The sequence below is a fragment of the Heterocephalus glaber genome, unplaced genomic scaffold (assembly GCF_053883595.1).
Source record: "Heterocephalus glaber isolate CG9 unplaced genomic scaffold, H.glaber_assembly_v1.0 deba00001662, whole genome shotgun sequence".
Classification (NCBI taxonomy): domain Eukaryota; kingdom Metazoa; phylum Chordata; class Mammalia; order Rodentia; family Bathyergidae; genus Heterocephalus; species Heterocephalus glaber.
Genome location: NW_028258403.1, coordinates 1847778 through 1862791, shown reverse-complemented (window position 1 = coordinate 1862791; position 15014 = coordinate 1847778). Strand labels below are relative to the sequence as shown.

The 15014-nt window shown below is 52.3% G+C and overlaps 2 protein-coding genes across 16 annotated transcripts; one reads left to right on the top strand and one right to left on the bottom strand.

The window, feature by feature from the left end:
- Positions 1-19: 19 nt before the first annotated feature.
- Positions 20-3755, bottom strand: Tppp2 (tubulin polymerization promoting protein family member 2). The gene is given in 5 exon segments (XM_087197141.1): positions 20-142; positions 145-295; positions 953-1106; positions 1324-1538; positions 1703-3755. Coding segments are annotated over 4 exon segments (513 nt in total). The 5' UTR covers positions 1497-1538; positions 1703-3755; the 3' UTR covers positions 20-107.
- Positions 3756-5695: 1940 nt separating this feature from the next.
- On the top strand, positions 5696-14622 carry Ndrg2 (NDRG family member 2). 15 transcript variants are annotated; one of them, XM_013065712.3, is made up of 17 exons: positions 5696-5766; positions 6660-6771; positions 7265-7322; positions 7984-8064; positions 8783-8888; positions 9128-9248; positions 9435-9497; positions 10579-10639; positions 10837-10923; positions 11118-11174; positions 11344-11447; positions 12032-12076; positions 12538-12589; positions 12941-12988; positions 13224-13259; positions 13363-13414; positions 13647-14622. In XM_013065712.3, the coding sequence occupies exons 4-17, from the start codon at positions 7990-7992 to the stop codon at positions 13811-13813; spliced, it is 1074 nt and encodes a 357-aa protein (XP_012921166.1). In that variant the 5' UTR covers positions 5696-5766; positions 6660-6771; positions 7265-7322; positions 7984-7989; the 3' UTR covers positions 13814-14622.
- The last annotated feature ends 392 nt before the right edge of the window (positions 14623-15014 follow it).

Below are 15014 nucleotides of genomic sequence, written 5' to 3'. Positions count from 1 at the left end.
CCCCATTAAACCAAGCTCATTATTTGCTCCACACACAGATGTTTATTGTCTCCTCGTGTCCCTGGTGACAAAGATGCAGGGTCAGGGGACTAAGATGAGGCTCCTGTCTACTTGCTGCTCTTCTCATCGTAAGTCCCAGCACCTTGTAGCCACTCACATAGCCCGAGTTGTTGGCCTTCTCTTCCTGTCCTGCGATGCCCTTGCCCTTGCCACTCTTGTCAAAGTGCTCCTTGTGGCTGCCTATATACTTACTGATGTCTGTCAAGCAGTCTACTGCGCCTGCTGTCGTTGGTTTCTGCAAGCCAGAGGAGCGGGTCAAGCCCTTAGCCCTTCCCCAAAGACGGGTTTAGGCCCTCAGAGCAAGTGCCCTGAGCTCTTTTCTGCCTCAGCCTAGGGCTGCTTCCCAGGGGGCCTGGATGCAGCAGAGGGCAGGAGATCTGGCAAGAGCCGTCCACCTGTGAGGGGCCGACCCAAACCCAATGCGCAGAGTAGAAAGACCTTTTTGTACAAGGGGCAATTAAGAAAGAGGGTGGGTGAGAGGCAGGAGGTCCTAGATTAAATTTAAAGAAGAGCAGAAAAGGACTGGGGATTAGGTACCAAGTCTTTGATGTTGATGTCACCCCAAACTCACCAAGCCCTGGACACCTGGGTCAGACACTGGAGATGGGAATGAGTCTAAATACTACTATTAAAATAGCTACACTGCAGCTAGGGGTTTAGCCCAGCACTCCTTCCCCAAACTGCTGTGCACCTGGGGCTACAGTTTCCTCCCTCCTGGAGGACTATGCGGTCTCCACAGTCTGCTCTGGTACCAGTGCACTGTAGGCCTTCTGCCCCGTCGCCTGAAGTTACACTGTTGGCAGGGTTTGCACAGTGGAGGAGGAGGGGCAGACTGGAGCCACAGGGACTTGGACAAGTGTGGTCGAGAGCAGGGATGAAGAGTGGCACTCACAGTAACACCAGTGGTAGCTGGTTCCTTGCCCTCCATGAGTTTAAAAATTTCTGCCAAGGCTTCCTCTGGGTTTGTCCCTTTGAACCGCATCTGGCCCAGTTCCTTCACTGCTTCTTGGAATTGCTGAAATGTGATGGTTCGGGCATTCTTGGCCCTGGTCATTAAGAAACACAGGAATTTGAATCATGAACCCATGAGCTTCCAAGGTCAGACCGTTCCCTTCCTCTGACTTGGCCTCATCTGTTGTATCATGGAAAGTCTTGAGGCCAGAGGGCAGCACCAGCCAGGCACCCATGGGTGCTTGGTAGGCCCACTTCGGACCCTCTGTACAGGAACCTCTGCTGGTCCCACACCCACCTGAGATGTCTTACTTCACTTTGCTAAACACGATGTCCACAGAATTGGAGGTGACCATCTTGCCGTCCATGATGTTACAGTCTTTACACAGCTTGGTGAAGTTCTTGTTGTTCATCTCAGTGCCACTGCTTGCTGTGTCCCCGAAGGCAACAAATCGATGGAACGTTTTTTCCGCTTCTGATGCCATGGTCAGCTGGAAGTGCCAGAGAACCTGAGGGTGAGGGAAGCCCTGAGGGGTAGTGAGGGTGGGTTAAGACAAAGCCAGTGACAAGAACAATTCCCTTTTTCCATTTTTATCTCCCTTCCTTCCCTTGCTGGCTCCATCCTTTCTTCCGGAGCTACAGCCTGCAACCTCTTCCCAGCACCATGGATCCTAGTATTGAGCTCCCTTACTGATTAATTTCCCCTTCCCCACCACTTCTGTTACTTAAGAGTGCCCGGATGAGGTCTGATCATGCCCTGCCTGTTATATACTCGGGTGTGCAGGTGTGCAGGAACCAGCTGGTTGGGGAGATTGTGTGGCAATAAGGAGACAGAAAGGGGCAGGGAGGAAAGCTGAGGCCTGGACCTCAGCAGTGTTTGTGACATCATTTCTGGCTCCAGCTATACCTTTGTCTTCAGGGGAGGGGCTTTGTTTTCTACCTTGCAGATTGCATTCAGCAAGTTGACAACCTTCTGGCCTCTTCAGATGATTACACTTCCTTCATCATTCAATCCAATTTACCAGTCCTCTGAGTCCTGGTTACATTGTGTCATGTTCTGCCTCACAACAAAAGCTAAGCAGAGGGCCAGGGATTTAGCTCAGTGGTTTCGCCGCCTGCTGCGCAAGTGCAAGGACCTGAGTTCGATCCCTGGCACCAAAAAAAAAAAAAAAAACAAAAACCTAAGCAGAGCCCAGGGAAGGCGTCAGTCTGTTCAGGCAGCTATAGCAAAATATCTTAAGTTAGATGGCTGACAAACAACAGAAATTTATTTCTCATGGTTTTGGAGGCTGGGAGTTTTATGACCAAGGTGCCAGTAAATTTGGTGTCTTAGTGAGGGTTGCTGTTTCATACATGGTGAATTCTGTGTCCCGACATGGTGGTGGGCAAAGGGGCAAAGAGCTCCCTTGGGGCTATCCACCAATCCTCTTCACAAAGCTTCTGTCCTCATGAAACCTACCCATGACTCCCCCAAGACCCCATCTCCTAATACCTTCACTTTGGGAGTTAGGACTTTAACATGTGAACTTGGGGGGGGGCACCTTCAGACCATGGAAGATGGAATAAATGGAAACAAGTTGGCTTCAATCCATTGCCCTTCTGTGCAGTCTCCAGGCTCAGGTTTAGTCACCAGCATGGAGAATCTCACTAGCTTTAGCAGATCAACTTCAACAGGAACTTTAAAGGGCTTCCTGTGTTGGGCCCAGCAGGAATAGAGAAGGGGTCTGAGTATCACAGATCCGGGTTGGTCAGTTTAAAATTGTTGGGGTGAGATGAGTCTCAGAGTCTGAAAATCCTCCAGATAAATTTCTGTGTAAGTCAAAAATGTTCCTCATGTTTCTCTCTTTGGCCTTTTCCCCCCCGCTGGTGAGATGGGGATCCTAAAACAGAAACAGAACAACTGGTTTGGTGACTTGCCTCCCCCTTTTATCTAATCAGTCACCAACTTCTATAACTTTTTAAATCTCATAAACCCATTCTTTTCTTTCCCTTCCTATAACTTCCACCCTTACTGAAGTCCTTTTCACATCAGATCTGGCTTCTAAATGACCTCTTTCCTAAGTCTAAAACATCACTCCCACCTACTCCATTATCCAACTCCGTTACCTTCTTATCAGATTAATGTTCACCCACTGCTCCTGCTCAAGAACATGCTATGGCTCAAGAATAGATTATGGATTTTCACTGCCCAATCTTTTTGTCTAACATTCAAGGACCTGCACAGCACAGGCCCAGGGTATTTTACCACGAATCACCTCCTCTCATCTATATTATTCTCCTGCTGGAGTCTTAATGGCCTCATCATTTTGTACTTGAGAGGCTGGTCGTGGAGAGCGTATAGTGTCTTTGGAGTGGAGCAAATCTGAGTGGGGAAGGCAGATATGTCATTTACTAGCTGGCTGGCTCTTGGCAAATCAGTAATTCTGGGCTTCAGGTTCCTCATCTATATAGAAAGGACATGATACCCATGTGAGAAGTGCCTGGTGCATAGTAGCTACACTTTAATTATACAAATAACTTGTGTATTACTATCTCCAAACTTCCCCTCATGCTCTCTGCCTGGATAGAATGCCCCTCTCTCCCACTCAAATATCTGTGGTTGCTTTTTTTTTTTCTGTTTCCTAGAAACAAAGGCCTTTTTCTCCTCTGAATTATGGTAAGATAGTGGCTCTTAACCTGCAGGCTGCAGGTTTGGAGTGAGAGCTTCTGAAGCACTGCAAGGGATCTGTACACAAAATACTGAGCAGATAATGCGCCCTTTGCATATACAGGCATTGGTACATCTACAGGTATTGTGATTATCAGAATACTGTAGAGAATTCTCTGAAGCCACTGAATTTATATATTTTCTCCATCGAGAGGATATCAAGACCATCATTATATGGAAATGGAACTCTCTGATGTCCCATTTAAGAGGAGTGGGAAACTATTGGTTCGGGACTTATTCTCTGAACCACTGATCTTTATATAACTTCCCCTAACCTTTTATGTGTTTATATTTTCCCTTGACTACTGGGTCATAAACTTCTAGAGAGGGTGTGACCAGACTTCCACTTCTTCACATGCCATCCATACAGTGGTTTACACCTAACAGGTGCTTAAACTGCCGTTTAGTTGAAGGTATAGTTTGAAGTGCTTCTGGCTCAGAGAAAGGGTGTGTGTGTGTGGAGAGAGAGAGAGAGAGAGAGTGAGAGAGAGAGAGAGAGAGAGAGAGAGAGAGAGAGAGAGAGAGAGAGAGAGAGAGAGAGAGAAGCATGGATTCATTGTCCTTATTGGGACACTTACACCCAGATCTGTTCAGAGCTGCCCTGACAGAAAAGAATCCTATTCTAAAGGAGAACCAGCCTTAGTTTGGTCTGCAGAAGGCTGAGGGGAACCCCCTAGGCCTCGGGAAGCAAACAGATCTCAGTGGAAATTTCCCACCTCCTGCTTGCCCCAAGCCCCTGTGCAGGCAGGCCCCTTATCAGGTTCCCCCTGAGTCATCCTGATCCAGAGACGAATTTAGATGCTGGAACCTTCAGGTCTTTCCCTCCCCCACACCAAGTAAGACTGCTTTAGGCACATCAAAGAAGCATGCAGGCCCAAAGTTCTCTGTAGGTTCTTTCACCCCAAGTTCCTCTAGGGCTGCTGAGGTCTCTCCCCTCCTAGGCACTTGTAGCTATGATCCTAATTCCAGAAGGCTTTTCCTTGTCTATGAGAGTGTGAAGCCCACACCCAGAGGTGTGGGGGCTAGGCTGGGAGCCAGAGCACCTAGCTTCTAAGCAGGTTTCTCAGGAAATAGTTATGAAGGAAGGGAGAAAGCGTCAGAGGAAAACTGGGGTGCTCCAGATTGGAGGATACAGAAAATCCCCTAGATTTAGAGTTATTGAAGGTTGGGTTTGAGCCTACACAGTTCTACTCTGGTCCCCTCCTCCCTTTTGGCCTCTACTTCTTTCCAACAGACCTGCCAAGTGGGGATGAAAGGGGCATTGATGTTCCTCGGATGGGGAGGGGGGGTGGTGAGAGGGTGGTTCCCAGGCAGGAATGGCGAGGGCAATTTGGGGGTCTTGGGGAGCCGTCTGTGGTGGTGTTGCAGTTGGCAGCTCGAGTTCCATTGGCCATTGTTCCCAACTGGCCTGGTGCCCAGCCCCCGAAATGGCAACGCAGGAACCAAGCTGAAGGGGGATGGGGTGGGGATGATCCCGGGAGGAAATTCAGGCTGGTTTCCTTTTACCTGAGACCACTTTGAATTCCCTTAGTGTTAACATCAACGATCCCATTCCAGGGGCCCTTCCCCTGAGGGGCACGGGCTGGGTGCCGCGGGTGTGCAGGAGTGTGGAAGTCTAGGATGGCAAACCCACCCGGGCACCATGAGACACCACCGCCTGGCCGTGGCGACCTAGCCAGTCTGAGCTGGTCTCCTTCTCCTTTTCTGGGCCGGGCTGGGAGGAGTTAGTGCCGAAGCCACAGGGTCTCTTGGGCCCCAGCCCGGGACACAGCGTCCTCCCCAAGCCCCTACCCCACCCCTGCAGGGCTAACCCCGCCCCCGCGCCTGTTTACCCAGGAGTCAGAGCCGTTTGGGGGGTCCCCGGCCCCTCCCTCGCACCCTCCCCGGTGAGCGCCCTGACCCGGGAGTCCCCGTGGGCCATCCTCTCCCCCCTCCTGCGATCGCCCTCTATTTATAGCGGCCCCCCGCGTTCCCCGCCCCCCCTCTTGTTGTCCAACTTCTCTTGGAGCAGGCGGAGAGCGAGCGTTGGGACTCGGCAAAGAGAGGAGGTACCGGGACCTGGGCGCCCGGAGTCGAAATTCCTGCGCCCTCGACGCCCCCAACCCCACACGGGGCTGACCGGCGAGACCCCAGCTTCCTCGGGGGCAAGCCTCGCCCCCCTCCTCCTGTTTCCCGACCGGCGGAGTTGAATCGTGGGCTGTCAGTACTTTGGGCGTCTCCCCTCTGCCGACCCCACCACTGAGTTTGGGGACGAAGGAAGGGGCCAGGGCGCGACAGGCAGATCTAGGTCACGGGCAGAGGCGGTGTTGCGGGAGGGCGTGGGGATCCCTAGCAGGGTTACGGGGTCCCCATGCACACCCCCTGCCTGCCCGCTAGGGCGTGTTGCAGGGAGCGCACGCAGAGCCTGGAAGCACCCAGCGGTCGGCTTTCCCCGAGAGCCCCCAGCGCACCCCCTCCTAGAGCGCCACGCCGGGCGGGGCGAGGGGGCGTGCTCACGGGGGTCCGGGGCGGGCCTGCGGGAGCTGTGGCCGTGGGCGGGCCGGGGGCGGGTCTGCGGGGAGCCCGAGCCGGGGCGGGCCCGAGTCAAAGGCAAGTGAAGGTGGCGGCGATCGTGGCGGCAGGTAGGGGGAGGGGCAGGAGGGGCCGCGGGGCTGGAAGGCGCCGGGGGGAGGGGGGCCCCTGCCATACGGGGTCTGCGGCTCGGGGAAGGGGTCGGCGCGGAAGGGGCGCTCGGGTGCTGCGCGCAAAGGCAGAGGCTCTGCGAGTGCAGGGCGTGTTAGGGGCGTGCGTGAGATTGCGTCCCGGGTCCCGGGGGCTTCTCGCCCGCTGCGGGACGGGGTCAGTCCCCAGGCGGGGGTGGGGTGGCTGCGCAGGGGACTCGCAGGGACGGGTTCCGGGTGTTGGGCCTGGCCACCCTGAAAGTCCTGCCATCCCTTCCCAGCTGGCGCCCGCTCTCGAGGCCGTCGGGGAAGCTGGGAGATTGTGGGACCGCTCTCCCCCTCCCCTCTATGTTTGGAGGACCTAGGCGGACTAGCTGGAGGAGAGAAGCTAAGGCACGAGCGTTTTTTAGTTTGTTTTGAAACGGAGAAAAGCAGTCACGCTTTCCTCCCTCAGCTCAGTGGAAAGCTGTCACAAATCTTGGGGTCCCCTGGCCACCCCCATTTTACTTTGCAGAAAGGAGATTAAATAGTAACTGACAGGGCCAAGGTCACGCTGTTAGTGCCAGAGCCAGGGTTAGAATCCAGAGCTTCAGACACCCTCTCTTCTTCCACCACATCAGCACTTCCTTCTTGCCACTCCCCTTCCCCAGCCTGCTCTATGTGGCCCCACAGGCTCGTCCAGGCCCAGCCAGTATTGATCGAACCCTGGAGAGGACGTGTTCTGTGGACCTAGGGGTAGAGATTGGAGAGGTTTAATGACCTGGGGAGAGTTGGTGACACTGGGAGTCTGGGTCTTGGCCTGGGCTTTCTGTCCCTAAAGACCCAGGATCGCCCGTGTCGTTCCTATGCCCCGTGTCACTCACCTCATTACTGTGTTTTTTTCCAGAGTCTCAGGAGTGGGAACCCTGACCCCAACCCCTCTGCATCCAGCCGGTAGGAGCCCAGTAAGTGGCCCCACCCACAGGCTGCAACCTTCCACCTGTGCAGGTCACCTCAGGTGCTGAGCCCCGGTCCCCCTCAGCACCTTGAATTTATTTGCTAATTTATTTGCAGTTGGGAGGGAGAGTCTGGAGTCTTACCAGAAGGGAGGCCTTGGTTGTGTTGGATATTCATGTCCCTCTGCTGTGGTCCCTACCACACTGGTTATTGGTTTGAGCTACTGACCTTGAGCTTAGTTGAAGGTCACAAACGGTTGTGAACTCTCACTATCCTATCCCTTGGTTCCTTTTGAGTACCCAGTCACTGAGCCATGAGTTTCGCCCTATACCTAACTGGGAGTGTGGGGTATCCCCTAAATAGAGCCTGGGAAACAAGAGCCACACTGCTACTCCACTCTGGTACCGTACTGCTGTCCAGGATAGGGGAAGGGGGGCTGTCTAGAGATGTGGGTGTTAAGGGGTGATTTGGGGAAGAACTGGTGTCCTGATTCCTCTTCCCAGCCCCCTCCTCCTGCTCCTTCTCCCCCAAAATGGAGCTGGAGGAAAAGCCCCCTGTGTGGTCAACTCCTGGATCCCTCTGTACCTGCGTGGAAGGGTGCTGAGAGGGGAAACCAGGTGTTAGAGGTGGTATGAGGCAAGCATGCATTTCATTTCCTTTCCCTGCCAGGCCACCATGGCAGAATTACAGGAGGTGCCGATCACGGAGGAGAAGCCGCTGTTGCCAGGACAGACACCGGAGGCTGCCAAGGTTACTGGAGACCCTGTGGCTTCCCTGCCTGAATCCCAGGCCTCCAAGCATCCGCCTTGCCACCTGGCTTCCCAAGCCTACAGCTCATTCTAATGCACTTCCCTGCTTTCTCCACCTCTGCCATCTGTTGTCCCATACAAGACCCTTGTCTTCTCACTACACTAACCATCCTCTCCTGTCTCTCTTTGTCAATCTGCTTCTGTCTGTGGTCTTTCTCTACCTTCCTTTCTTTGTCTGTCTGTTTCTCCCTGCGTGACTCTTTGTGGTTGTGTGCGTCTGTGTGTGTGTGTTCCTCTAGGAGGCTGAGTTAGCTGCCCGAATCCTCCTGGACCCGGGACAGGTAATGCGGGTGGGGGTCCCAGGGTGGGAGGAGTGGCTTTCTTCTCTCCCAGTATTGAGAGGGCCCCTACTTGGCTTTCTCTTCTGTCCTTTCCCCATCCCTCCACTCCCCGCTTCCCAGAGTGCTGTGATAGTCTCGTCTTTCTACTTGTCTTCCACTGTCATGTTTTTAAATTCTTGCTATGATCCTATTTTTTTTTGGCACTGGGGATCGAACTTGGGACCTTGCGCTTGTGAGGCAGGTGGTGGCACCACTGAGCCAAATCCCTGGCCCTGTGATCCTATTTTTAATTCTTCTCTTTGCCCCACGGTCACCTGGCTGACTTGTGTGGTTCTTCCTTGGTGTAACCTTTCCCTGATGGTGACTGTTTTCCTACAGACTCACTCTGTGGAGACACCTTATGGCTCTGTCACCTTTACTGTCTATGGGACCCCCAAACCCAAACGCCCAGCAATACTCACCTACCATGATGTGGGACTCAACTGTAAGAACCTTCATTTTCCCTCCCCACCTCCTTTCTGGGAAGAGGCTGGGAGGGAAAGGATAAAGCCCAGAGTCAGGGGATGGTCAGATGGGCAGGCAGGGCACGGTTAGATGCCCAGTGGCATGTCAAGGAGAAGTTCTCTCCTAAACTGACTGGTGTCAAAGCAGGAGGGTGGTTCTTGCATGTGGATACTTCGTCCTGTCTGATTCTGTTGTTGGGGTGATGTGGGTTCTCTTTAGATAAATCCTGTTTCCAGCCACTGTTTCAATTTGGGGACATGCAGGAAATTATTCAAAACTTCGTTCGGGTTCATGTGGATGCCCCTGGAATGGAAGAAGGAGCCCCTGTCTTCCCTGTGGGGTGAGAATTAGCTCTTTACCCTTCAGCAGACTTTGAGGCACAGGGCAGGTGTTGGGAAGAGGGGACCAGGGAGGAGGAAAGGGAAGGCAGTGGTGATTCTGGCAGAGGATACAGAGAGCATCTGGAGGTGTGTGTCGGGGGTCCAGGCACAGCTTGGTAGCTTCTTAACATTGCTCTCTTCCCTAGATACCAGTACCCATCTCTGGACCAGCTTGCAGACATGATCCCTTGCATCTTGCAGTACTTGAAGTGAGAGGCCTGGGGACCCTTCTAACCTAGAATTTTCTTTCCAGGATAGGAACCCCTTAGAACTCCTGTGTCCACTGTGGTTCTTGGGCTAGTTTTGGTCCCTGTGCTTGATAGTTTCGTTTTTATTGATTTATTTTTGAGACAAGGTCTTGCTATACAGTTCAGACTGGCCTTGAACTCACTCTGTGGCCCAGCTTGGCCTTGAACTCGCAGTCATCATCCTGCCTCAGCCTCCCAAGTGCTGGGAATGACAGGCACAGGGGTGTGTCACTATGCCCGGCTTGTCCTTGACATTTTCTTCCTCCATGGTTCCACCTTGAGTGTTGAAACGAAGGATGGGGGGTTTGGAAAACTGACTAGAATCAGTAAAGTAGCTGTAATAGATGGAGGGAAGGCAGAGGAAGGGTCTATGCTAGGCCGTGCTGCAGGCTGAGGACTGGTTTCTCAGATCTACAAGCTAGACAGGAAGAGGTGGTGGTGATCTAATCCTTGAGAACCAGATGGACTTGTCTCTTCCCTGCCTACTCCCCCTCCTCCAGACACACACCTGGTGAACTGGGAGCATTGTGTGTCAGGGAGAGAGGGAGAAGGAAGAGAAAGCCACGGAGGCTTTTTGGTATGATAAAGGGAGGTACTGACTGTTGGGTTCTGGGCTCACTTGGCTGTTCTTGGCTCTCAGCAGCTCTGGTTCACCTCCTTGCCTCTATTTCCTCATTCTGTTGTTCGCTAAAGATGTGTCTGTTTTCACATCTTGCGTTAAGTTCTATACTTCCTGTTCCTCTAGAAGAACTGGGAAGCAGAACAAGTTAAACTAGCACCTGAAAGGTGAGCGTGGACAAAGAGCTATGTGTATAGAAGAAGAGTCTCTGGTTGGTAGGTTAAGATAGTAGCCCTCCAAGAGGAAGCTGGGGCTGGACTTCAGGGATCTACACTGACTACCAGTGGCAACCTTTAGCACCTCGGTACCCTCCTGTTTACATAAGGAAGGTCCATTGCTGTCCTTTGTGCTTGTGGCCTGTGGAAGGAGGGTGAGAAGTTTGAAGAGATTGGGCTGTGATAGGTCTACATTTCCCTTTTATAGTTTTTCTTCAATAATTGGAGTTGGTGTTGGAGCTGGAGCCTATATCCTGTCGCGATATGCTGTAAGAAATACAAACTTCCAGATAGGGTAAAGGAGGGTCCAGGCTGAAGAGGAGAATAGTTCTTGTTAGTGTGTGTTTGGTGGGGTGCGTGGGATTGAAGAAGAAGAGATGAAAGTGAGGAGTCAGGCCCTGTGGGAGTGTGGAGGGAGAGGATAAGGCCATGCCCTCTTTCTGATCTTTCTTTTGCTGCCCCTCAGCTTACCCACCCAGACACAGTCGAAGGTCTTGTTCTCGTCAACATTGATCCCAATGCCAAGGGCTGGATGGATTGGGCAGCCCACAAGGTTTGGAGAACCCGTGTTTGAGAACTAGGGTGGGGCTTCCCTTGGGTGGTCCGGTTAGACTCTACTAGTGTAACTGAATGGACGCTGAACTTCAAGGAGGAGATGACGGGGCAGGAAAGAGAAGCTGTGTCACTTTGCCTGGGTTTCTTCTCCCCACTTTGTCCTCCACTTGCTTAGCCGCCCTTTCCTCCTAGTTAACAGGCCTTACCTCTTCCATTCCGGAGATGATCCTTGGACATCTTTTTAGCCAGGTAAGTGGTGTGGAAGATGGAAGGAGTAGAAGGACCAGCAGGGTCTTGAATGCTTGGGGTGACCTCCTTAGCTGGAATGCATCTGGGGAGGGAAGAAAGCTTGCTTCTTTTTATCCAGTAATTGTTGGCTTATCTTACCAACCCTCATTTATCTCCTCTTCTCCTTCAGGAAGAGCTGTCTGGAAATTCTGAGTTGATACAAAAGTACAGAAATATCGTTATGCATGCACCCAACCTGGACAACATTGAACTCTACTGGAACAGCTACAACAAGTGGGTGGGCTGTGTACAAGCATGTTCGAGAAATGTCGAAGGTAGAAGTGGTAACTGGGGGTGGTGGGAAGCGTAGGAGAGAGGGGTGTCTCTGGAGAACATAGTATGCGTACAGGCCAGGATTTACCATGCAACTATGGCAGCGTCAGGACAGACCCAGCAGGGAGAATCGTGAGGGACTGTCTCTTTTTTGTTTATCTCCTGTGGACTTTTAGGTTCCCGGAAGGAGGATGACCTCCTGTTCTTGCGCCTTTCCTGCCCGTCACTCCCCTCTGACCAAGGATTTAGGGCACAGCAACTGTAGTGCTCGTGCTTAGGATCTGCTTGCTGCCCTCCCTTTGGTTTCCAGTCTTTTTTTTTTTTTTGGTACCGGGGATCGAACTCGGGACCTTGTGCTTGCGGGGCAGGCGGCAGAACCACTGAGCTAAATTCCCGGCCCTTGGTTTCCATTCTTAATCACTATTATTTGAACATAAAGAAGGCAAATAGCTTCCTCACAGAGGGGTGGGGTGGGAAGGAGACCTTATATCTGAATGGATAGCATCTCCTGCCTAAAATGCCTCCTCCTTTGAACCCTTCTCTAGCCGCCGAGACCTGAACTTAGAGCGAGGTGGTGACATCACCTTCAGGTAAGACTTGAAGAGATAATGCTTTGCCCCCTCCCTGGTTCTGTCAGAGGTGCTTATATTCCTTAGAAAGTGATGGTGAGGGCCGGGGATTTAGCTCAGTGGTTTTGCCACCTGCTGCGCAAGTGCAAGGACCCGAGTTCAATCCCCGGTACCAAAAAAAAAAGAGAAAGTGATGGTGAACCTTTTAGAACTTTCGATGATAACAAAACAACCAGCTGTGGCACTCATGCCATGGGTTCGCCACCACTGTGAAGAAGAGTCCCAGCCAGGGAAATTCCCTGGCACCTCTCACTTCATTCTTTTTAGCCAGTTGCTTCTCTTTAGGTCTCCTCTCTTGAATCCTCTTGGTGGGATCTTCACAGGAAAGGAAGTCTGGTTCCTGATGTGAGACAGACATTTTCCCAGATGCTCTTCCCAGGGAGTGGGGTCTCACTGCCTTCTCCCTGACATTGTCCATCTAGGTGCCCTGTGATGCTGGTGGTAGGAGACCAAGCGCCTCATGAAGATGCAGTGGTCAGTAGGAGATTTTGGGATGGTGAGGGATGGTTGGGGTCCAAAGGTGGTGATCAGAAGGGTATCTTTGGTTTTGTTTTTGTTTTTGTTTTGGTACCGGGACTCGAACTCGGGACCTTGCACTTTCGAGGCAGGTGCCAGAACCACTGAGCTAAATCCCTGGCCCCAAGAAGAGTATCTGGCCAAGGGGCAGACTCTGGGAGAGGGAGATCAACTTTGGGACATTAAGAATTTGATTTCTGGTCAAGAGGACCTGGGTAGGGGGCTCATAGGGAAAGAGACTGTGGTCAAGGTCCCTTGCCAGGGGCACAGAGAATGTAAGCTCATCCATTCACCCTCTGTTTACTCCAGGTGGAATGTAACTCAAAACTGGACCCCACCCAGACCTCCTTCCTGAAGGTCAGTAATCCCACTCCCCGCTCATCCTGACTCCTGGCCCCTGTCCGGAGTCATATATCTCTCCAAACTCGGCTCCAAAGCCTTCAGGTTCTGCCCGAGCAAGTGGGGTGAATGAAGGAAGAAGCAAAGGGGTGGAATGAGGAAGCTAGGAAAGAGCAACATTTTTCTACCTCTTTGCATGGATCAAATGATTTATAAGTGTGTCATTTTTTCTGGGTGGCTTTCTCTGGAGCAGATGGCTGACTCTGGAGGTCAACCCCAATTAACTCAGGTGAGTACCCTGCAGGACACACACGACATTCCCATACTTCCATGACCCCGGGCTCCAGCCTGGTCTCTAACCTCACCTCCCTCTCCCTATCTTACTTCCACAGCCAGGCAAGCTGACCGAGGCCTTCAAGTACTTCCTGCAAGGCATGGGCTACAGTGAGTATGGGGAGTATCCTGAGGCTATCCTGAGGACAGGTGAGGGATGTGTACCTGGGGTAGGGGTAGAACCATTATTGGTTAATCCCTAGACTCACCACCTGCCAAATTAAGCTCTTTGACTCCCAGGCCTCCACTGCAGTTCTGGTTTCCACCCTAGCACCTTGCTCTGAGTTGCCAGCCTCCCTTCCCCACTCCTCTCTGACTGCTTGCTATCCTCCTGTCTCCACAGTGGCCTCATCCTGCATGACTCGCTTGTCAAGATCACGCACAGCCTCTCTGACCAGTGCAGCATCCATCGATGGCAACCGGTCCCGCTCCCGCACCCTGTCCCAGGGCAGCGAGTCTGGGACTCTGCCTTCAGGGCCCCCAGGGCACACCATGGAGGTCTCCTGTTAAAGTGACCCTTGTTGCTCTGGTGTGGGACCCAGCCCTCACCTCCTGCAGCACTAACCTCCGAGGTGCATAAGGGCTTTGGGTGAGAGTAAGCAGGGAAAAAGGGCAGATCACATGAGAAGATGACCTTGATCTTTGATTGCTACCCTAACCTTGACCTTTAACCTGTGATTTCCCCACTCCTGGGAGAGATGTCCTAATGTCTCTTAGGGACCCAGAGCCGTAAATTATCCCCTCTTCCATTTTGACATTACAGAGAAGGCATGTACCCGCCCTCCCTGATCCTGGTGTTGGTGGATGAAGGAATAGAGGCTGTTGTGGTTGTCATGGGGCTCCCATCAGACTCCCTCTATCCCATATATGCAAGGGAGGGGCTTGGGGCAAGGGCTCCATTCACCAAAGCTGATATGGCTTCTCTTTAACCCTTTCGGGCCCCTGAGGGAATGGGCCTAAATGTATGTGTGTGTGGGGGGGGGGGGAGTCTTGGCAGTGGGTTCGTGGTTCTCATGATGTGATAGAAACATCCAGTGTGTAAAAAGGAAGTTGGAATGGGAGCTGGTGGGCAGTGAATGGGTATGGTGGAAGGACTGGAGCAGGGGCAGTAGGAAGAGGCCTGGGCCATTTCGCTGCACTAACTTTGGTAGCTGTCAGTCTACTTGTAGAGTGGGAAGGGGGAAGGAGCCAAGCTTGGGCCAGGCTGCTTGGGGCTTGGCAGTAGGGTGGGGAGGCCTACCCTGAGTCTCTGACCGCACTTACACGTGGTAGTGGTTTATCTCGCACAACTTCGGCTGTGACAATAAACTGTAGAGGAATCTGTGTCCCATTATTATTCTTGGTCTGAGTATACCAGCATCATGCCCTTTTCCTGCCTCTCCTTGTTTGATTCTCTTCTCAGAGTGACAAAAACCATGGCAGAGGCTTATGTAGCATAAACACTGCACAAAACAGGGCCACATTGAAACTGGCCCCCGTTCCAGAGTGGTATTATTCTTCTTGGTAGTACTTCTGAGCTTGGAGGAGAGGCGTTACATTGTAGATGACTTCCTTAGTAGTTAAAGTCATTGAAAAGGGATACAGAATTTCAAAGATACAACCAACATCATGATCTTTGAGAAGTAAAGAAGGCTGAGGGCTGGGGATTTAGCTCAGTGGCACCATGCCTGGCTTTCAAGCGCAAGGTCCCGAGTTTGATCCCTGTTACCAA

Excerpts from the sequence above, each read along its gene's own strand:
- Ndrg2 (XM_087196997.1), top strand. The coding sequence starts at position 7,990 with ATGGCAGAATTACAGGAGGTGCCGATCACGGAGGAGAAGCCGCTGTTG. Across the intron at positions 8,889-9,127 it reads CCATGATGTGGGACTCAACT|ATAAATCCTGTTTCCAGCCA; the intron begins GTAAGAACCTTC and ends GGTTCTCTTTAG. Across the intron at positions 10,640-10,836 it reads ATATCCTGTCGCGATATGCT|CTTACCCACCCAGACACAGT; the intron begins GTAAGAAATACA and ends GCTGCCCCTCAG.